At 45.0% G+C, this 23,370-nt stretch overlaps 1 protein-coding gene across 2 annotated transcripts in view; it reads left to right on the top strand.

Annotated features, from left to right (window-relative positions):
- The first annotated feature begins 568 nt into the window (after positions 1-568).
- Positions 569-23,370, top strand: part of Ptch1 (patched 1) — a 63,744-nt gene continuing 40,942 nt past the window's right edge. The window contains exons 1-3 of one of the 2 annotated variants that reach the window (XM_042686941.1): positions 569-769; positions 2,437-2,629; positions 21,527-21,716. In XM_042686941.1, the coding sequence (XP_042542875.1) occupies positions 569-769; positions 2,437-2,629; positions 21,527-21,716 (584 nt within the window). Of the gene's footprint in view, positions 770-1,724; positions 1,746-2,436; positions 2,630-21,526; positions 21,717-23,370 lie in introns of those variants that run through there. The other variant, XM_042686942.1, reaches the window with a different exon arrangement.

Consider the following 23,370-nt stretch of genomic DNA (forward strand, 5'->3'; position numbering starts at 1 on the left):
CCGCCAGACACCCTCGGACCCTGCGGCGACGCCGGCTCTGCGCTCGCCCTCCGCGACCGCTCGGGCGACTCCGGAGGCGCCGAGGAAGCCAGCGCAGCCGGCGGGAGCAGCCGAGATTTGCTGGCGCTTTCTGCAGTGAAGGGGTCGCGGCGCGGCACGGGGCGGGGGGCGGGTAGGGGGAGTCGGGGACCGCGAAGAGTGCCGTGGAAGCGCCGGAAGGACAGGCTAGGTTACCGCGCGCCGGCTCTCGCCCTCTCGCGAACTGGATGTGGGCAGCGGCGGCCGCAGAGACCTCGGGACCCCCGCGCAATGTGGCAATGGAAGACGCAGGGTCTGAGTCCCCGGCAGCGCCCGCGGCCGCAGCGGCAGCAGCGTCCGCCGTGTGAGCCGGAGCAGCGGCAGCAGCAGCAGCAGCAAATCTGTCAACCGGAGCCCGAGCTCGAGCAGCCGGTGGCCAGCAGCGTCCTCGCGAGCCGAGAGCCCAGTCGCTCCGGGAGTTCGCAGAGGCGGCGGCAGCGCGCCGGGCCGCCCGGGAAGCCTCGGTCCCCGCGGCGGCGGCGGCGGCAACATGGCCTCGGCTGGTAACGCCGCCGAGCCCCAGGACCGCGGCGGCGGCGGCGGCGGCGGCTGCAGCGGGGCCCTGGGCCGGCCGGCCGGTGGCGGGAGGCGCAGACGGACCGGAGGACTGCGCCGTGCCGCACTGGATCGGGACTATCTGCACCGGCCCAGCTACTGCGACGCCGCCTTCGCTCTGGAGCAGATTTCCAAGGTGCATTTCAGACTCCTGTCTTCCCCTCCCACTTTCTCTTCCCTCCTCTTCCTCTTTGGGGGGGGATCGCCCCGACACACACACACACACACACACACACACACACACGCCTCCAGGAAAAGCAGTAGACAAGTGAGGATTGAAAAATTCAAACCCTCCCTCTGCTCCTCGGAGGAAAGGGCTGTCTGCGGTCCGCAGGGGGTGGAGGTGTGTGTGCCTGTGTGTGTGTGTGTGTGTGTGTGTGTGTGTGTGTGTGTCCGCGCGCGCGCGCACACACACGTCCTCCCTTGGCGTGCCTTTTCCGGAGCTTTGGAAAGCAGTCCACAGCGGACCACCTCGAGGGCGGCCGCAGTGCCCCCGGCCCCGAGCGCTCATCTCCTTCGCCCCAGCCCTTTATTTTCCGCCTAAAAATCCTCCGTGAAACATCCACTTTTCTTAACATCTTGGGGGGGGTTGGGGGGAGGCGGAGTGGAGAGAGGCGGGGAGAGGAAGGAGGGGGAGCCAAAATAAAGGTGGTTTCCTTTTTTGGCAGCCAGTTTTGCTTTTGTTGAGCACGAAATCTCTGCTCCCTTAAAAATTCTCCTCGGAAGAGAGACCCCCCGCCTCTCTCCTTTTCCAGGGTTTGAGCCGCCTCTTCTCCGAGCCTGACGGGGAGAGGGAACGTTGTAAACAAATCGCCACCTTAAATCTGTAGTAGGGGTGTGCGAAGCGGCCGGGTTCATTGTTTACGAGGCTTGCTGAAATGTGTGGAATCCGCGGAAGGCGAGCACCCAGACGGGGGCCCGCCCGGGCAGCGGCGGGCACCGGGGCCACACGGCCGCCGGCAGCAGCCTGCGCCCAGCCGGGACCCCCGCCTGCTCCAGTCTGGGCCCTCTCCCCGGGCACTTGGCTGGCTGTGTTCTAGCTTTAACCAGAAGGGGAAGGGAGAAGAGGGGGAAATCCATGTGGTTGCCCTCTTCCGAGCACAAATACTGTCGTAAGTTGCAGATGGCTGCTCTTCACGGCTCTCCCCGCGCTTTGGAACGGCGTGGGGAGTGAGCCCTGACCTCCGCGTTCACCACGTGGATCCCCACTTACTGCCACTCGGGGCGGGGGGAGGGGCTGAACGGAAGGTAGTAGGTTGTTCCCAAAGTGTTTACGCGCTCCCTCCGTCCCCCCCCCCCCCCAACACCCGGTCCTCCCCGGCGTCTCCTGAGAAACTGTGGTTGTTAGAAGGAGCTCGATTACGGGAAAAAGGGAATGTGTTCTTAAATGTTGAACTCCGTTTGTGGGATTACGCTGCCCCTCCTTTTCTACGTCTGGGGGGTGCAGATCTTGGGTCCAGTGACTCCTCTCGGCTTTTGCTACCCCCTCTGTGTGGCAGCTCTTCTCCCCAAGCGCCCCCATGCCTGACTCCAGGATGCCCTGCAGACGCTCGTGGGGGCGCCTCTGTGTTCCCCGAGGTGCCGCCTGACTTTGATTTATGACCAAGCCCCCCCACGCCGCTCTCACTCCCTCTGGCCCGCCTGGGTTCCAGCCCCGAGGGCGCATCCCTGCGCCGCGGCCGCCCACGCCCCCACGGTTGCCGGGCCTGTCGGGGATCCCGGGCTGGTGCGCGCGAGCGGGCGTGGGCGCGCGGGCCGCGACTCCCCGGTGTGTTCACTCCTCCCTTCTGTTTTCGTTCCCAGGGGAAGGCTACTGGCCGGAAAGCGCCACTGTGGCTGAGAGCGCAGTTTCAGAGACTCTTATTTAAACTGGGTTGTTACATTCAAAAAAACTGCGGCAAGTTCTTGGTTGTGGGCCTCCTCATATTTGGAGCCTTCGCTGTGGGATTAAAGGCAGCTAATCTCGAGACCAACGTGGAGGAGCTGTGGGTGGAAGGTAAGAGACCCAGCGCCCGCGGCGGCGCCCCCCCTTTCCCCTTTCCCTTCCCTTCCCTTCCTTCCAATTGATAAAGATATTTGCCAGGATACACCTAGAGCCTAGCCGGGGCCAGCGCAAAAGCCCTGTCCGCACCAGGGGGAATTGTTTATTGTTTGGGCGCCTGGCCTGGAGCCAGGCCCGCCCGACAAAGGCCGCGCTGTAATCTACTCGGAGCGCTGCGTTTTGCTAGGTGTTGTGGGAGAGAGTGGCGAGGGCGGGCCGGCGGGGGCGCGGGGGCCCCCTCGGTGGAACAGACCACTCTACACGGCCGGCGCGGGGGGGGGGGGACGGGGGGCGCTTCGGGAACTGCCACCGCTGCTGCCAGCCTCACTCTGGCCGGGAGACGCTGCCAGGGGAAGGCCTCTCCCGCGGTGGCTCCCCAACTCCGCTTCTTTCCCTCCTCCACCCCCACCCACCGCGTCCAAAGGGAAAGGAGTGGGGGGTGGAGGGAAAGGCCACCCCTCTGGCTGCAGGGAGTGTGCGCGCCCCCGGCGGCCGCGGCCGGCGCTCGGGGAGGGCGGGGGAGGGGGCGGGCGGGCGCTGCGCGGGCCTGCGGAGGCGGCGGCGTGTGTGGTCCTGTTTTTGGACAGCTTTCAACTCTGGGGGAAAAAAACATTTGTCTCAAGGTACAAAAAAAAGGGGGGGGGGGAGGGGGGCAAGGAGTTGGAAAAAAAACAGTAAAGCAGACTGGAACGCATGTTTGCAAAGTAGATTAATGTTTCTTCGCGGGTGGGGGCTTTTTAAATGGAATTATTCTGGGGGAAAACAGCATTTTGCAGCCAGAAAAAAAAAAAAAGAAATGTGTTTTAAGAACGCGGGTTTGGTGGGAGGGGCGCCACTGCAGCTCTCTGAGAGGTTCTGCCAGGCTTTTATCCAGGTTCCTAAATTTGGTGTGTTTCTTAAAGCTTGCCTGAGAAAAAGTTGTAAATTCAAAGTAGCTTTCTCCCCCAAAGACGGAAACATCTTCGCGTTCTTTTGGTATACAGGTTTTCCTTCTGTTATTTGTTTTCTTTCTTTCTTTTCTTCGTTGTTACTCAATTTTCTCTTCCCCCCCAACCCCCCCAAAAAAGAGAAACCAATCTTGCTGTTTGGAAACATTTTAACCTTTTAAGCACTACTCTGGGCATCTCTTACAAGGGAGGAGGAGGGGAGAATTGCAATAGGTACCGCAGATATTCAAACCTAAAGTACCTGGCGCCCTTCAGAAGAGAAAAATTGAAAGCTGCCCAAGACAAAATTTGAAAGCTGAAGAGTTACATTCCTTCAGTGGCCCCTCCAAATGCTCTTGGAGGCTAACCTTCCAGAATATTTTGGTTTGCAAGCCTAAGCTAGAGTAGTTGAGTAGTGGCAATTAAAATAATAATCCAAATAATTAAGACCAGAAAACATTCCTGCCTTGAGTAGCTTGGTAATTACTACAAAAATGTTCCTTGGATGGAATCCATTGGGTAGTTTCCCTCGGTTTGGGGCTTCATTGTAATCGGTGGATGGTAGAAGGGTTTTAATGAGCACCTACTAAGCTCTCTAGCAGCAAATTTCTGGAATACCTGTGATGTGCCTAGCACTGTGCTAGACATTTTAAGAGATTTGGAAGTGTGTGGGACACTGCCCAATTTTACGGAGTTAGTTAAGGATTCAATGCATTTGAATGAAATTTGAGTGCACATGGCAAATGGGACATGAAAGTTAAATTAGGAGAATAAGCTGCAGTGGAGGTTCAGAGAGCTGACTGGTGTGATATGGAGAGAGAAAGGAGGAAGGTATTTTAGCAAGAGATACACAACCACTAGCAGGGGCCTGGAAAGGGAAGGATTGAATGAATGATGGCTCCATCAGAGTGAGGGCCTTAAGTGCCATTCAATGAGTGTTGTGGCACATTGGGCACAGGAACTGGACAGCAGGTCTGTTAGTGTGGAAATGGCTGATTGACGGCTCCATTGCAGACAATTACCTTAGGCTCCTCTATGGACTTGACTTTCCAACTCTCAGACCAGTTTGTGACCAGTGGTGAGGATGACGAAAGTTAGCTTTGTGTAGTTTAAGCAGTAGTTTTCAGGAGAGATTTAATCAGCTTAAAGAGAGGTAATACGATTTTCTTAGCCAGGAATGTTTCTAGAAATGGCTTTCTGTATTCCACTCATTTCAGGACTTAGGAGGAGAAGCATAATTCATAGTAGTTTTCAGGAGCACCAACAGTTGGTAGGGAGAGATTGAAAGACATTGTGAGCCAAAACTTGGGAGTTGTCTCATTTTAATTCATTTTGATCTCCACTAATATGTAAGACAGCAGAGAATTTTTACTTCCAAATGCTCACACTACTCTACTGGTTGCTGCTATGAACATTAAACCCATGGTATCATAAACAGTATCATTTTTCCCCCTTGCTTTTGGCCTGCTTTTACGCTATCTGGAATGGATGCTAGTGCAGGATGCATTCTAGGCAAGTGGTTTACCACTGAGATGTGTCCCCAGTTCCATGCCTCTGAGCTTGCTCTTAACTTAGTTTCTTTGCATAGCTCACTGATTCTTGGGCCATATAGTCAATACTTACTTATTCAGCAACTGTCATATTTCAGGCATTTTATTATATGTGTTCAGGTGCCTTACAATTCAGTGAGGTACCTATGTTTTTTATTTTTTTATAATATGTCAGTAAATAGGATGTTTTATACATTCCAATTTTTTTTTTTTTTGTCAGTAATGGGACTTGAACTCTGTGCCTGGGCACTATCCTTGAACTCTTCAGCTCAAGGTGAGCGCTCTACCTCTTGAGCCACAGCACCACTTCTGGTATTCGGGTAGTTAATTGGATATAAGAGTTTCATAGACTTTCCTGCCTGGGCTGGCTTTTAATCGCAGTCTTCAGATGTCAACCTCCTGAGTAGTTAGGATTACAGGCATGTGCCACTGGTGCTCCCTGTCTCCCCCCCCCCCCCCCCCCAGTCGTGGAGCCTGAACTCTGGGCCTGGGTGCTGTCCCTCAGCTCTTCAGCTCAAGGCTAGCGCTCTACCACTTGAGCCAAAGCATCATATCCGGCTTTTTCTGCTTATGTGGTGCTCATGCATGCAAGGCAAGCATTCTACCACTGAGCCACCTTCCCAGCCCTCTTTTTTTTTTAAAAAAAAATGAGAAACTATTGAGGCACTTACGTGTCTCTCCATTTCCACTTTGCATCTTAGTGACTTAAGTCAATTGGTAACCTGTTACCTTGACCTGGCATTCGTTCATTCATTCATTCTGTGCTAGATTCTACACACCTAGAAGTAGTAGTTTCCTAAATTCAGGTAAGGCCAGCCAGGGAGGCTGCCACAGTTTAATAGTAATTAGAGATACTGTTTATGATACAAAAGGTTTAATACTCATGAGTTTAGTGTTCATTAGAGGAGGAAGAGTGTGAGCATTTGGAAGTAAAAGTTCTTTGCTGCCCTAGATATTAGTGGAGATGAGTGAATTAAAATGAGGCAACTCCAGGTTTAGGCTCACATTGTTCTTAAGTCTCTTGCATAAATTCATCATGATTATCAGCAAAATGCCTTACTGACACTTTCTTAATTGAAACAGTGCAGGTTCTGGGTATGAATTGGTTGCTTGCTACACACATAAGTGAGGTAAATAGAAGTTGTGTGTTTTCCTAGTTAAAATGCAACAGAAATGAGGACAGACTAAGAGATGCAGTTTCTCCTATGATTAAAAAAAAAATGATACACACTAGTTGCCTCTGTTTATATATATGTGTATGCATATAGATTTCATTAGGTATCCCCCCTACATGGGGTATTGTATCTGCCAAAATATATTATTAATATAGCTAGTACATTTGAAAGTCCTATCTTTGATTTGGCTTTGCATGCTTTAACATGCTAGGGAAATGTGGCTTTATAGAGATAGGTTGAATCTATTAACCATAGTGTGTGGACCATTGTAGTCTAGCTAACTATACACATGAGTAGGTGATAAGAGCTTTTTGATTCTGTTGAAATGTTCTTATATTATTTGTCTTTGAGGAAACTGGCAATTATATGTGAGGTGGGTTAAATTAGTCACAAATGTCCAGAGTGTCGTTACTTGTAAATAGGACTAAAGAAATTTGGTTTAAAAAAATAGAGGAATGATGATACTGTGGACATCTATCTGTTTATCACAGAAACACATGATGGTGGCAGGTGGCAGCATGATGGAGAAGAGACAAGACTATCATTTTAAAATAGATACATTCAGAAAGTGTTTTCTGTGCCCACTCTGCATTAGACAAGGCCCCAAACACTAGAAATGCTGTTGAAAAGTAACAAGACCTTGCCCTGGGGGAGCCTCTGCCCAGCAGGCACACAGACTCAAAAGTGTGTGGTTCACATGCAGGGCCACAGTGCCCAGAAGACTGGGAAATTGATGCCTTCCAGGGTGGTCCCAGGAAGAAGATCTTGAGCTAGTCATAGGGGCTGGGACCTCTGGGATGAAGTACATTCTAGGCAGAAGGAACAGCATCAACAAAGGCCAGGAGTGTGGCTTCTTGGACCTCATCTCCCTTGGTGGTGGTGGGGTGAATGAGTTGGAAGGGAGCAGGGCTGTCAACTCCTCCTCTACCTGTTCCTTGCCTGTTATATGATTTGTGCAGATGTATTTCTGGCCTCTGCTGTCCTTTGTGGTCCCATTAGTGCCTTCACCTGAATCTCAGGGCACAAAAGGAATGGACTTGATTGATTGATTGATTGATTGATTGTCCCTTTTATCTCTTGGAGATTTTTTTTTTTTTTCTAAAAGCTTGCCTATCCCCTGGCTTTCTTTTCTGCAATAATCCATATTGCCTGTCCCCTGGCCTTCTTTTCTGCAATAGTCCATATTGCCTTGGTGCTCAGTTGTTAAGAGTTCTGAAGGCCAGCACTCAGGGAGAAAGATGAAGAGCACTAGGTTTTGGTGTTCTTGAATTGGTCTTGGACACTTCATTGTAGGAGACAATTAGGACTCACCATCCTTTTAGTTGCTTAGCCTTGGCTTTGCACTGGTGACATCTTGGGTGGGATAATCCCTATTGGTGATTTGCTGCCTGATGCCTGCACTCTGGAGAATAGCAGCATCCTTGGCCTCTGCACACTGGAGCCAGCATCATGCTTCTCCATGTGTCAATCAGAATGTTTCCATTCAGTGTGCTGAGCCTGGTGTGGGGTACAAACTCACCTCAACTGAGAACCACTGGTCTAGATGATAAATACTCCTGATAAAATAGAAGACAAGCACTACACAGATAAATGGGAGAGTTAGGATGGAGTTGGAGACTGAAGAGGCGTGGCCATCAGATGGCAGAAGGTTTGTAGTCTTTTTTGTTAAGGTCAATCTCACAAAGCGACCTTGAATTTATTAATCTCAGGAATGCATTTCATTTTGTGTTACTAATTTAAATTTTCCTTGGAGTGACATTTGGTATCAAATTAAAACACACATACACATATACAGAAAGAAGAAAGAAGAAAAAGACCATGGGGGAAAACAAGCAAAAATGTTCTGGGTTTTTATATTTGGAAAGGAGGTATAACTATTGTGCCTTGTTGTAGTTCAGCTACAGTAGGTTGAAGGCCTTTGGATGACGGAAACTTTATAGTAGCTTAATACAAGCAGTCAGGTTGAAAGAACAACTCCTCTCAGAACCCAACTGGATGCTAGCTTTTCAGTCTCATTTTCCTCCAGAGAGTTGTACACGATTTTCCACTTTTTCCAAGGTATACTTGGAACTGAGGGAACTGAGGGAAGCAACAAATGGGGACTTTTCATAAGAGTCAGAGACACTGAAACATGCAGCTTCCTTGGACTTCCTATGAAGTTTTGAAAAAAATGAACCATGTTTAGCTAGATAGGTTTATTAGATTCAAATTGTGTAGATAGGTTTATTAGATTCAAATTGTGGGCGCATACCAGAGGTATGCAAGCAGTTGTGGTTTTCTTTTCATATTTGGAGAAAAACCATTGAAAAGCGAAGCCCCAACAGTAATCATTTTGAAAATATACTTAGCCTTAGGTGGCTCCTAAATAGGGCAGTATCTCTCTGCTGCCTGCCATTCTTGACCTGTCCTGAAGTTTGGAAGCCAGGTTGGGCCACTGGGAGTTTCAGATACTTCTAATGCCACTTGGAAGTTCCAGAAGATGACAGCTTCCAGATGTATGAGCTGCCTGATCCGTTTGTTTAGATTATGGGCCACAGCTGATGCCGAGATTAATGCTGGCTGGACAGGCTATGGGAGATTTGTCTGGCTTCCACAATGCCATGTTTATATTTCATTTGGATTTCTCCTTCAAAGCTGACCTGTCTGTGACCCCTGGATCCCTGTCCACTCCGGGTGAGCTGGAACTTGTCCGCCTTTGCTTTACTCATCTTATTGGGGGGCAAAGGGGCTCATAATTCTGCAGAGAAAGGGGCTTCCCATGTGGCTGCCTCCCACCTAGTCCATGCTAGCTGTCTGCCTGAGACAACCCCACAAGGGTATGCTATTTGCTTAGGGAGATGTGTTTGACGTTAAAAGTTACTCTGACTCTTAAAACTGGGACTGTTTTTAAATTACTTAAAAGGAAAACACATTTAATAGAAGCCATTTTGCAAAAAAAAAAAAAAAAAAGTGTTTTAACTTGGCACCATTTTGATATTCTTGGGGAAGAAAGGCCAAGGGGCTACTGAAGCATTATCCCCCCCCCCCCCACACACAAAATCACATATCTGCATGATTCCATTTTTGTTTAACTTATTTTCTGTGTCCACTACTTTGACTTCCTGTACTTCTTCTGGATCCCTCCTCTTCCCTTCTGTCCATGTTTTCCTCTTCTGCTCTCCTTCCACTTACCTACCTACTCCCAAACTGACTCAGTCCTTTCCTCCCAAATGCATCTCTGAAGTTACTAGTGTGAGATCTGAAAAGATCTGAAGTATGGCTAATCACGAACTGACAAGAGGGAATTCAAAATTTTATTATTTCAAATCAGCTGTGGGAGACACTGTATGGGGAGTTGCCATTTGCTTCCCTGGAGTTCAGGGTTGGTTCTGAGGCCATACTCATTCATGGGTCCTTGCCACCAAAAGATGTGCTTCTCCTGTGAAAGATTGCTGGCATCACTGTAGACTTTTGAGGTGATTTTAGACAACTTCTTTCAATGTATAGCAAAGTATAAAATAGTATGGGAAAACATCTTTGTCTCCTGTCCTTACTGTGGTGCATGAAATAAAGAAGTTGGTCCTGTTGGCCTCCTGAGCTGCCAAGTGAAAGATAAACCATGAACATTCCCACCCAGGCACCCTTCTTCAGCCTTTCCATAGATGGAAGCTCATGCCAAAGCCAGTGGGAACATGAAGGAAGTTTGGATAGAAATGGACGAGGATTGATTTCCTTATCCAAATTTTGGCTGACTCCATAGCCTTAGATTTCCATCCTCATGAGAGATCTTGGTTGACATCCCAGAGAGCAAAGGATTTTGCTGGAGCAGGCACTTCTGCCTGGTCAGGAGGAGGAAGCTCCTTGGAATCTTCTCAGTGGGAACATTCTTTAAACACACAGATATGATCAGGGTCATCAAAATATAAATATTGCTAGTACTTGTTCTTTGCTGCCAATCTGAATTTGAGTGTCTTATGATAATACTTAGCTACAATTTTCCCCACCTCTTAAATTGGATTGAGGATTTTTCCCCTTTCCACTGGTTTATCTAATTGTTTCTACATGTTTTCTTTTAAGGTTGAAATAATTTAGCCTTTTCAATCAGTAGACTGCTGTCTGAGTTGTTTGGTGTCCAGAAAGCTATAGACCATCTTTTGCCCCTTCAGAAGTGATTTTGACAGCTATGTTTAGAATTTAAAGTGTAGTTATCATGTGTTAGGGGAAATGTATCTTTGGATAGCCAGGTACCTACTAGTGAATGACAAATTTGTTGTTGGAGAGATGTATAATTTGGAAGCAGGATCTTATTTCTAAATGCAGCAACCCAGGTACAAATTGGTCCAAATAGTTCAGAGGACATGTAGATCTCATGATACAACTGGTTATGAAGGTGAGGCCAGTGAGGACAAGTTTTATTTATTATTATTAGATAAATAAAAAGAAGCCATGGATGCACTTAATTTAGCCAGATAGTTTGCAGTTATTGATGAAACATGCACAGAAGTAAGCAGAATGAGCTGGAAATGGGCTTTGTTTAGTCAATGTGCATGGTTTTTTTTCCCCCCTCTTAAATCATTGCTTAAGGGCTTCTGGCCCCTAGCTCAGGAATCCTGCCCAAAATGCCAGATGTATTACACAGTGGAGTATTGCAATGTAAACACTGCTGTGTGCCACGAGGCAGGGTGGTCCGTCTCCTATTTAAGAAGAGCAAGAGATTGAGAGGGGAAGAGAAAGGCAGGCCCATTGGTGTACAGCAAATGCACTGGTCTTTGGTGTGTTTTAAGCTGCAATTAGATCTGGAACTACAAACCCCAGATACATTAGTTCTTTGGAATGGCAAAGAACAGTGACTTGAATCTGGATACCCAGGACAGCAACATGTGGCTTGGATGATGTCTCATTGAGTCAGATAAATTTGTAAAAATGTTCTACAGGACTGGGGATGTAGCTTGGTGATGGAGCATTTCCCTAGTATGCACCAAGCCCAGGTTCAAGTCCTGGCACTGGCGGGGGGGGGGGGGGGGGGGCGGGTAAGGTGGGAGGGGGAAGTTGAACAGAATGAGTGAGAGTAGGGAATGAATTGGAGGAAAGCTGTGGTCATCTCAGCAGCATCCTTTAGTTACTATGTTCATGGTCCTTGTCATCTGCTCCTTGTTAAATCAAAAAGTAAGGGAAAGCCAAGCAGGCCAAGCTGCTTTCTTTCTGACCTCTTACAGTGTCAGAGAAGGCCTGCTGAGTTGGTTTACCTCTTGGGTGTAAACCATGATTTCTCACATGGCTGATCTGGTGTTTTGTAGCACTGGGGGTAGCCCAGGCTATGGTCAAAATAAGTGGTCTTCTATTTTGTTCCTGCTTTCTAGATGGAAGTAAGAAGTCTTCTAATCACCATCATTTAGAGATGTGAAAGTAACAGGCTCTTGGGGCCATCCTGCAATCCAGTGTACTTTCCATACAGTGCTGCAAGCAATTGAAAGAAGTTGACTACTTCAGCATTATCGATACATCGCATAGCCTAGATTCTGCAGAATGCTCCATTTTTAAAATAAATGTGAACATATTTTATGAGTTAAGAACAAATCAGATTTGGGGGAATTGTTAAAATAACCACACTAATATTATCTTAGTTTAAGAAACTCATTCTATAGAGTGATTTGAGAAAACTGTTTTAAGAAGTGAATTTTTGAAAAACACAATTTTGAGATGAAGGGAAAATGTAGGCTTTTTGATTTCCCCATTCCCTCCCCACCATTTTGGCCTCCCCCTTTTTTTGAATCATCCCGTCTTCCCCACCCCCACTCCCTGATTTCCTTTGCTCCTTTAAATGGCAAACCTGAAAACTTTGCAAAATAGACTTAACCATCACAACCTCTTTAAATAACAGCTTTCTAGGCATGAACATAAGAAGAAAGTTATTCCTCACTGCCTGAGAAATTCTTTCTTTTTACCTGATGCGCATTGTTGTAATAAGTTAAAGTGATAAATGTGATATTATCCTTTTAGTCTATACATAATCTAAGGGGGAAATTGCACATATTTAACACCCCACATGATCACAAACAAAGCTTGCAATTTGAGAGAATTGGAATTAAGGCTAAATATCTATTAACTGCTCTTTCTAGAAATTTGTGGAATAGGATGACCCTTTTTTTATTTTCCATTTTGCTTTTTTTTCTTTCACTTCCTCTTCCTCCTCCTTTTTCTTCTTCCTCCTTTCCCTCCTCCTCCTTTTTCCTCCTCTTCCTCCTTTCCTTCCTCCTCCTCCACCTCTTCCTCTTCTTCTTCCTCTTCTTTCTCCTTTTCCTCATCTCCTCCTTCACCTCCTCCTCTTCCTCCCCCTCTTCCTCCTCCTCCCCCTCCTCCTCCTCCTCCTCCTCCTCCTCTTCTTCTTCTTCTTCTTCTTCTTCTTCTTCTTCTTCTTCTTCTTCTTCTTCTTCTTCTTCTTCTTCTTCTTCTCCTTCTTCTTTTCTTTTTTAGAAATAGGCTACAGTTTCACATGGCTCCCAAAAGAAATCTCTCTCCCTTTTTGTTTCCCACACCAATTGATTTATCATTTTGCTTGCAAGCAGATCCAGAATGTTAGGGCAAGAACACACTCACTTTTTTCTCGTAACTTTTTTGTTGCGGACCGAAACCAGTTGACTTGAATAAATTTTTCTGAGGCCTGAATGTAGCCAGCAACGTGGAAAAATCTTGCCATTCAGGGCCGTCTGAATGTACATTTCAGCCACACAGTAAGCTGCATTGGTAGGCACTGGACTGCTAAATACAACCATTTTTCGCAGCAGCGAGTTAGACAGGTGATTAGCATAATTAGCACCGAGAAGCTATACATATGGTAATGCTGAGTGTGTAAATGCCAGCTGCGGTGTAAAATTTATGTCAGGGGTCGGCAGGGCTGTGCGAAAGTATTGTGCTCCAGCTGCAGGTCAGGGCCGCCAAAGCTTACCTCCTTTTCTCTTGTTGGTGAATACACCAAACAGAAGAGAAAGACAGAAATATAACAGATACGGCTTTGATGGAACAGCCCAGTTCTGTGCAAGAGGGACTGTTCTATCAAACACACACATTTGCACACACTTGCACACACTTGCAGAAATCCCATTGCTCTCTCTACAACGTGTATTTACTTCCTGCAGGGTCCACATGAGCAGGGGCCTGGGAATGGGGGGGAGCATGGGTAGGTGAATGGACTAAATGATTTCCTCAGAGGAAAAATTGCAGTCATTGGAGTTTTACAGGGAATTAAGGTGTTGGTTTTTTTTTTTTCTCCCATCCTCTTACCCCTGCCTGTACCATTCCTTTCACTACTCTTCTACCTATGTTGTTTTCCTCATATTAAATAAGGGTGTTGGGGGGGGAGGGGAGCGGAAATTCCTGCTGGATAGACAGTGTTTGACCTATAGAAGAAAAGGGACTTTGTTGGAGATGTAAGCCTTGAACAAAATATAAGCCTTCATCAGTGGTATTCTTCTCAAACTGCTGACTGGTTTTGGACAAGGGCTAGTCTTCTTCAACCCCCTGTGCAAACTGTACTTCCTCTCTTTTTCTATCCACCATCACTGTCTGATCCACCAAATCCCTTACAGATTAAAAAAAAAAATCTCATAGATTTATTGTTTCCAAGGAGAGTACTGACTAGATTGCATGCTTTGAAATGCATGATAGGGGAATTTATTACTATGATGTATGCTGTGTGTATGTGTGTGTGTGTGTGTGTGTGTGTGTGTGTGTGTGTGTGTGTGTGTGTGTGTTTCCTGCCACCTCCTCCCCTACCTCCCTTGTTTTGTGACTATAAGAAGTGGTGGTGTTGACAGAGTATAGTTCACACCATGCTGACCCGGTGATGAAACTTCCTTGTGGCACCAGGGGGTCCTTATGTACTGGCCCCTAATCCAGCTAATCCTGATGGCAACAAAATCATGAAAGTGGCCCCCAGTGATGCTCTGTATCCTTGCACAGATGCAGAGGGGAAGAACAGTGCAGGGAGATAAATGTGATGTTTCCTGGAGGCCAGGGAGTCTGCATGCAAGGGTGGATACCTGCATTGTCTTCTCCCCAATGCTTGCTCCAGTGGGCCAATGTAAAGAGAGCCAGGCTGGATAATGGCATGAAGACTGCTCAGAGGTGATGTCAGCTCACAGAAGCTGGGAGAAGGGAACTGGGGTTAGTTAATGTTATGCAACAGCCTGAATACTGTGGTGAGAGCCTCCCAGAAAGCATGTGGGGTTTTGTTGTTGTTGGGTTGTTTCCTGTTTTAATTTTCGAAATGAAGGAAAACATTAGGGCTCAACTAAGAATTGAGAACTTGATTAAAAAAAGTTTTAAGGGGGCTGGGAAGGTGGCTCAGTGGTAGAGTGCTTGCCTTGCATGCCTGAGGCCCTGGGTTCTATTCCTCAGCACCACATAAGCAAAAAGAAAAAAGCCGGGAGTGGTGCTGTGGCTCAAGTGGTAGAGCGCTAGCCTTGAGCTGAAGAGCTGAGGGACAGCACCCAGGCCCAGAGTTCAGGCCCCACGACCGGACCTCCCCCCCCCCCAAAAAAAAAAAAGTTTTAAGTTCTTGGATTGTGATACTTGATGGAGCATTGGACCTCCGTGGGTGTACTCACTTCCTGCAGAATTATGGGGCTTGGCTTGTAGCATTTGAACATTCAGGTGAGACCTTGATAGAACCTGGAACAGTTCTCAGTTTAAAAAGGATGCAGTTAGGAATAGATGACATTTCTGGCTGTGTCCTACCTGAAGTCACGAATCTTCTTTTGCTTGTCTTAGGTGTGACTAACACAGCCCTCACTGGCCATTACAGCAAGTGACCATAGCTTTTGGGAGCTGGTGACAAACAGCAGGGTTAGCTCGTGCAGAATGCTGGGCTGAGCTGATTGCATCCGACAAGGCGAGCTTGTGGGTCTCAGGAAAAGCCATTCAGATGAAACAGTCCCAGGCGAGGCTGATAACAGATGGTACCACAAGCTGCTTGCTGGTCTGTGGGATGGGGGTTGGGAGGCACAGAAGCACATGATGCCATGGATGCGTGCGCAGCATGGAATAGTGCACGGGCGTCTGCCCACTGCCTCTCCTGTGGTCTGCTTTCCTAGTTGTTATTTCCTTCTTTTCTTTTGGATTGTCATCTCTCTCACTGGGCTCTCCTCATGAGGACCGATACTCTTTGGGGTATCTGATTCCATTATTTTCCCATGGCAACCCTCAAGGGCACATTCTCACAAGGAGAAAACCCACCTTAAGCAGTAGCTGGCACCTTACCAATAAGAGAGGTGGGTGGAAGACTGACTAAACCTTGCAGACTGGATTTTCAGCCAATTGCCCAAATTACTGCCATCTTTCCTTTTTTTTTTTTTCAATTTAGAAAATGAGCCAATGCTAATAATTTTGAAGCTACATGTTTTGAGAGATTCATACTTTTTTTTTTCTTTTTGCCCTCACAGTAACTAATCTTACCATTGAAAGAAGGTCCTGAAACAACTAAAGGGGAGAAAAATCTCTGCAGAGGCTGTTAGATAATTCATGGGATTAATCAAATGCAAATGCTATGCTTGCATATACACAGGCCCCCTTTTCCTAATTGGACTCTGAGTGGGTATTTTTCAGACTGAAAGGGTCATTTGTTTTGACTGATTGACTTTTTGAGGCTTTGGGGGGGAATTAATATCTTATACAGATGACTGCCTGTTCCCAGGACTCTGTACTAAGACCATTCATCTGTTTCTTCATGCAACACACTTTGCAATTTGTGCCATGCTCCTGGTCTGCCTCTGCTCGCCACGTACAAAACGTGTAAACAGAGAGACTTGCCTTCCTTCCATGGAATGATATGACAGAAAACTTCACTTGACTTCTCAGATCATCTTTATGTGGATCAGGATAAGCTTGTGCTAAACAGTTTTTGCATGAATGCCACAAACATTTTTCAGCTCTATGTGAAAAGCTGTAACCCAGTAGGAATAGTACTTATTACTGGTCCAGATGTATGGACTCCTTGGTTGACCAGGTCTCCCCGTATGCTTGGTTTTGGAAAATCTTGCTAGGTGTGATTTGAGGAGGAGAGGATGAACAGAACTTGATCAAGATGTTCTTTGCAGAAGTGGTGCTTTGTCCTTGAATTTTATAAGCAATTTGTATAAGATTTGAATTTCTGGAGAATGAGATGCAGAATTTACAAGTAAAAGAGCCACCTGTTCCCTACATGTTCTCAATCTCTTTATCCTCTGTAACATGCCCCCTTGGGGACCAGAAGGAAAACAGAAAGTTGGGTCAAGGCCTATGGGCTCTGTTGAAAAAAAAATTAGATGCATTTCCCAATGCATCTAAAAGTTCTAGCTATGAACATAATGAAATCTGATATATTGAATTTGGTGTTCCTTAACAACACTTCCTCTGCTGTACTCAGGTTCTTAACTGCTAAGAGGCCAGCAGGGCAGTTATGCCTCTTTATTAGCCATATGATCTTGAGTAAGTAACCCAAAGTACATTTTCCCCTTTGTAAAGTAAGGCACATGTTCTGAAGACAATGAGTAAATGAATAGACACCTGCTCAGCAACCAGGCAAGGTCTTGGGGAAACTACACACAACTGTCAGTTAACCCTCCTACCTTCCTGGGAGGCTAGTTCCTGGCATTTTCATCTGCATTTCGTAATTTCTGAGGCCCAACTCTATTAGTGCTGCCTCAAGTGGGTCCTGTGTCCCCATTGCATTGTCCATCTAGTGCAGCTGGCCTCATCTTGTTGGAGGCACAACAACCAAAACTTCTTTGTGTGTGCTGGTACTGGGATTTGAACCCAGGGCCTCACATTCTCGTTCAGCTTTGCATTCTACTACTTGATCCGTGCCTTCAGTCTGTTATTTTGCGAGTAAATTGGAGATACAGTCTTTCTGCTCAGACTAGCTTTTTTTCCTTCTTTTTTTAATTTTAGAAGTAGGAACACAGAAAAGCCAAAAAGCAAGAATTGATGAACACACATACATATACACACACACATACACACACTATGAGGGGAATATGAAAACAAGCAGCCATTGAAACTGGAAACAAACTACTCAGGACTCAAGAAATGGTCATCCTGTAAATAAGGCATTGTAAACATCTATGTCTGCGAACTGTGACCATCTCCCATTCTCTGTGGGTGCTGTGCTTAACTTTTCTGAGCAAAACCTAATTTTTCCTTACCGTGTTCATCTACTTAAAGCAAATCTACAATTGATCAAAAAGATTGTTTTCTCTCTTTTTTTTTTTTCCAGGCTACTGTTATTTTAACAAAACATTGAGCTCTTAATACAAATCAAGTAACATGAAAGTGAAAAAGACAAGGTGTGAGGAGAGACCAGTAAGAAACAAATGAAATTGTGCTTCTCACTATGTATGTCACAGACCACACTGTACTACTTACCCATCAATTGCTCCCCACTGGGCGGTGAGACCAGATTAGCTTTGAACCGAGATCTTCAGCTCTCAGCCCCTTGAGCAGCTAGGGTTACAGGCATGAGTCATCAGCACCCATTGTAATAAGATGCATATATGCATATTATTTTGCACTAAACTTGTTTTAAATTCAACTCTGATAAATAGCTTTTACATGTCTGCTTTTTTTTTCCCTTTTTGGTCATCAAATTCTTCAATTACACATGTTCTTTGCAGAAAAAAAAAGTGAAAACAAAGGGAAGCAGGTATATATTACCCATCGACCACCACTTAGCAATCATGATTATTAACATTGTTTTCTAAACCTATGTCTTTGGTTTATTCTGTTCCAGTAATTTTTTTCTACAATATTTCATGAATATTAAATTTAAAAAAATATATGAAGGACTTCACCCTTGAAAATGGGAAAGACAAGATGAGGGCTGTAGTTTCAATGATCTGAAACGGGTTCTGTGGTACCACCTAAGCAAGAAACTTCACACCTATGAATGATAAGGAAGGGCAGCAAGGTAGTGAAATAGCTTTGGGCTGTCATTCACCAGGATTTAGGATAGGCATTTGCTAGTAGGGAAGCTAGCAAAACCAGGCAAGTCCATAAAATTCTGTCCAGAAAGGTTTCTGTTTCTTGTAATGTCTCCAGGGCACCTTGGGTGAATACTGATGTAAGGCCATATGAATGTTGTGCCGTTTATGACACAGGTATACTTGAGAAGGAGCTAAGTCTACCAGGGGAAGCAAAATGGATGACATAATTATGGACTATGGACTCCAGCCACACTTGACTCCTTTCTCTCTCAATCGAAAGCCAAACCTCAGGCTTTGCAGTTGCTAGTTTCCATACTAAAACACTGTCCCCACTCCCACTCCCAGATTTCCTAAGTCACCTGACGTGTTACTTCCCTTTGGATCTTCCTGTCATCCTATTTGAGGTAGCTATATGAGGTCATGCTATAAGATTATCTTATTGGGTTGCTTGTGCATTACTGGTTTATGTCACTGTGGAGCCTCTTGGAGCAAAGTAGCAGAGTATTTTGGTCTCATCTACCAAGCATTTCCACTGCTTACCCCATAATACATGTGTAATACGCATCTACTAATACAAAATGGACAGCAATTAAACTTTACTATTGAATTATTTTTTAAAGACATCCATATTTGACTAATGTGAAATGCCAGGTGAGATATAGCCATCTTATATGTAAGAATAAAAATAACCATAGTCATAAATAGGATATAGCATCAGTGATTAAGAAAACACTAAACTTCAAGGCCTTACCCAGTTGCTTGGTTTGTGTATAGTGATCATCTTGTCTTGGTTGAAACTAGTTTTGTCACTTAACAGATCACTAGTGGAAGAGCAAAAAGGTTTCCAATGCTAGAGACGTGGCAGATGTACACCTTTATTGAAATATGTGTTTATTTTAATACACATCACAAAAATATGATGAAAACCAGGAAGAATATTTGTATCTTAGAAGTAACATTCTTTCTGAGGGGGTAAAACATCCACCTTTGATAACACATATAACAGCAATCTGACCCTGTGTTTTTATTCTGTTACCTTTGTGTGTATCACCGTTTTGGTTGTAGCCCATGCTTTACATAGTTACAGGAGCTGCTGGGCTGACCAAGCTCAAGCTATACATGGTTGTTCCTCTCTGGAATAGCACTTGTCATTGTAGTGAAAGGGGGTATCTGCTCTATTAACTGTTTGTTTTTACCTACTAATTTTGAGTCATCTGAATTTTAAGCTACAATAAAAGTAAAAGAAAGCGCAACTTTACCAATTGTACTGAGGTTTGAGAGGCAGGTGGAAATAGGATTTCTAGGTTTAAGGTGTTAGATGTGATGCTACCTAGAGATAAAGGAAAGGGGTTAAGCAAAAGTTGGGATCAGGTCCTTAATGTACAGCTCTGTTGCTTTTTGTAAGTGACATATGGACTAAGAATTGGCTTTTTAACTTCCAACAACTTCTTTACCTTAAGAGGATGTGAGTTGGTTCCAATTCAGTTCACTAGGTAATTGGTTGAAAGTTAGTGTTGTGATTTCTGTCATAATGAACAGAACTGTCTTCAAGATTTTAGTGGGTTGCAGGGTAAAGAACTATGGGTAGCATATAAACATATGCTCTGTTGCAAGTTGTTTCCTAGACTTTGCTATGTTGTGTTGTGTTTTGTTTTGTTAGGATGGAACCCAGGGCCTTAGGCATACTAGCCAAGCTCTCCCTCTCTGAGCAATATCCCCACCTCTATTGTCTTTTCCCTAACTTAATTGCAAAGCCCTCGGCCATTCCCCTTGGCATTTGTCAAAGTTGTCTGCACACAAGCCCTAATACTGTTTATGAACCAATTGGTGACATTCCTTCTCCTCACCCCACACTTTAAACCTCACCTCAGAGTTTCACAGCAGCCTTGGCACCTTATTGAACCTGCACACAGGGTCCTGCCAACCCTGATTCTGCACTAGTTTTCCTAATGAGGGCATTATTTGCTTTTTAGTCTGCCCTCTTGTTTATAAAATATGCCAAGAGAACTAAACGCCCTGCTGTTCCCAGTACTTATTTACTTGCCCAAACCAAATGTTTATGTCCTTGAATACTAAACTTGTAGGAAAAGGATTCCTCTTCGTGGGAAAGCTACAATCTCTTGAGTTCTTTCTAAACTATCGCTGGAGGTCTGGTTTTGTTTTGTTTTGTTTTCTTTCTTCAGAAACATTCAACTGATCAGTGACTTTAGGAACTGTGCAGACCACCCTCCTGTACCCTTAGTGTATATACACACAGGGAGGCAGATCCTCTTTCTATAATTGCCTTTCCAAGATGCCTCTCAGCACGGGTGAACGTGTCTTGGTTCAAAACCATAGCCGAATATAAGCTGGGGCTTAAAGATGGAAAAGGAGAGGGAGGGGAAAAGGCAGTTTGCCCAAATACTCTCAAGGTTTGGTCACTTGTACCTCAGCACCACTGTCCAGCTTTGCCATCTTACTAGTGAGCCAGGTTGGTGGGACAGTTTCAGCACCAGATTCAGAATTACCTGGGAAGATTCCAGATCACAGGCTGACAATCCCTCCGGTGACTTAGAGCCTGGCATCCGAGTTTTCTGGGCCAGGTGAGTCTGATTGAACCAAGTTCCGGGGATTGCCCAGGATGGCCCTGATTGATTACATGTTATTCCTCTTTGGTGGGGTTTCCCTATGTACATCTGATTTGAATCACATTATCTTCTGGCAAGTTTTGTGCTGACTACACACTTGCCACCTTTCCTTGTTTCTTTTTCCACAGAGGAGAAACATTTCCTTGTTACCTTTGCCAGATTACTTAGGAGAAGAGTGTAAATTGAAGCCATTTATCTTGAAATGTGATGCAGGGGCACATTGTTTATACAAGTGAAAGAAATTTTAACAGTTATTTGGTCTGGTCTGCAAGGAGAAGGTGGCTCAAGTTTTTCTGCCTCCCCCCTTTAGACACAAGGTATATTAGAATGTGCACAAGGTACACATCTTGTGTGTGTGTGTCTCTGTGCACACACACACACATGCATATGACAGGCCAAATAGCTAATGCATTTGAGTGTTTTTATTTTCACATGTTTATCATTTGCAAAATTAATTTTGTCATTAATGGTGAGATGGATGTTTCTCTAACATCATGCTTTATGACTAGTTCATTCATTGCGTATGAACCTATGTCAGTGACTGAGATAACAGACAGAACTTCACTTTGGAGTGGTTTTTTTTTTTTTTTTGTGGGGGGCGGCTGGTCTAATTGAAGAAACTTTTTCCTATTCATCAGTTGGTGGACGAGTAAGTCGTGAATTAAATTATACTCGCCAGAAGATTGGAGAAGAGGCTATGTTCAATCCTCAACTCATGATACAGACCCCAAAAGAAGAAGGTGCTAATGTCCTGACCACAGAAGCCCTCCTACAACACCTGGACTCAGCACTCCAGGCCAGCCGAGTCCACGTATATATGTACAACAGGTAAGTCCTTTCTCCACCTGCACAGGTGAAGCAAGTTAAGTGCAGGGAGAAGGCTGTTGGGTAAGGTTCCTTTACAGGTAAGGACAGAGCCAGGGCAAGCTGAATATCTCTTATCAAAATGCTTGGGAATAGAAGTGTTTCAGATAATTTTTGGCTTTTGTAGTTTTAGCAATACATATAATAAGATGTATTGGGGACTAGACTCAAATTTGAACACAAATACGTTTGTTTCAAGGACACCTTATGAAATGTTTTTGATAATGAGAGTATTTTGCATCATGTTGATGCCCAAAGAGTATTATTAGCACATTGAAGATTTTAAATTTGCCGATTAGTGACTTGAAACTTCAATATCTTGACACTCTTTCCAGGTGAGTAAGATTCAGATATACTTGGGTGGCTACATGAGTTATAAGATATTTCAGTGCTTGAGATTTGTTTCAAATTAAGCATTTTGTTAACGTGGGAAATTATCTTTGTTGCTTAATGGACAAGTTACGTTTTGAATTTCTGTTAGTCAACATAAATCAATGCAGAGAAAAAAAAAGCAAGTAAAACAAAGGAAGATATTAATTCTCTTTGTGTCCACAGTTGATTTGAGTTACAAAACAAATAGGTAATGGGTTGAGCCCTTCTAGGAATTACTAACAGGTTGAATAAAGGGAATTTATGCATACCTTTTCTTTTAAAAAGTTAGATTTTAGCATGATGACTCCTTAAACAGTACTGTGTGTAAAGATCAGAAAAGAGTTCTGGAACAAAACTAACAGTCTTTCTTGTGTTTTTTGGTATATGAACTGTCAGTCACTTCAGGACAGCAACAACACATCTGATCAGTGGTTATAGCATAAGTGTTCAAAGTTTGCTGGGTGACTGGCTGAGGATTGCCATGTCTGAACTCCATTTCTACAGTGGTCTTCCTCTAGCCCTAGCTGCTGACCTTTCTTGGCATGTCTTAATTGAAGGGTTGAGGAAATGGAAGCATAGGCACATTTTAAAAACCAGAAAGAATCCGAAAAGAGAATGAAATTAAGATTCGTGCTTGTCCTTGCACTAACTTCCACTCCCTATGGATTGACCTGGATTGGCTGTGGGATCCATTCTAGCTTGAAACTGGATGCTGGGTATCACTGTCACTTGCACAGGTCATTACTAAACAACTAGGCTGATGATGACATGGGCTCTCTTATCTGGTGGTTTACTGAACAAGATAAGGTATGTGTGTGAAAGGGCTTTAAAAATGCAAAGGGGCATTTCAGCATTCTGTCTAGCTAGCCTGCCCAGCAAGTGCAATTTGGCAAAATTTTCAAGTGAAGGCCCTGTGAAGATCTTGGAAATGGTGGTCTGAGTCACTACACATGCCTTGCACACATGTGCCTAATATGCTAGACTCCAGCTCTGAGGGACCTGGTCATTCATTTACATGCTTCAGGACAAGATTCAAAGCTCTGGAAAATGAATTCTTAGCTAAGAGATTTTATGCATTGGAATGAACTTTCTTCTTTTTCTTTGATATAACTGGAGTTTGAACTGGGGGCCTTGTGATTGATAAATTGGCACAATATTATGGAGCCATACTTCTGTTTTTTCCCTGGTTGTTTTTAGGATGGGGTCTTGTTGCCTTTCCAGGCATACACCTGAGCCTCTGTCTGCC

This window comes from Dipodomys spectabilis, unplaced genomic scaffold (assembly GCF_019054845.1).
Source record: "Dipodomys spectabilis isolate Male_0828 unplaced genomic scaffold, ASM1905484v1 ptg000098l, whole genome shotgun sequence".
NCBI lineage: Eukaryota > Metazoa > Chordata > Mammalia > Rodentia > Heteromyidae > Dipodomys > Dipodomys spectabilis.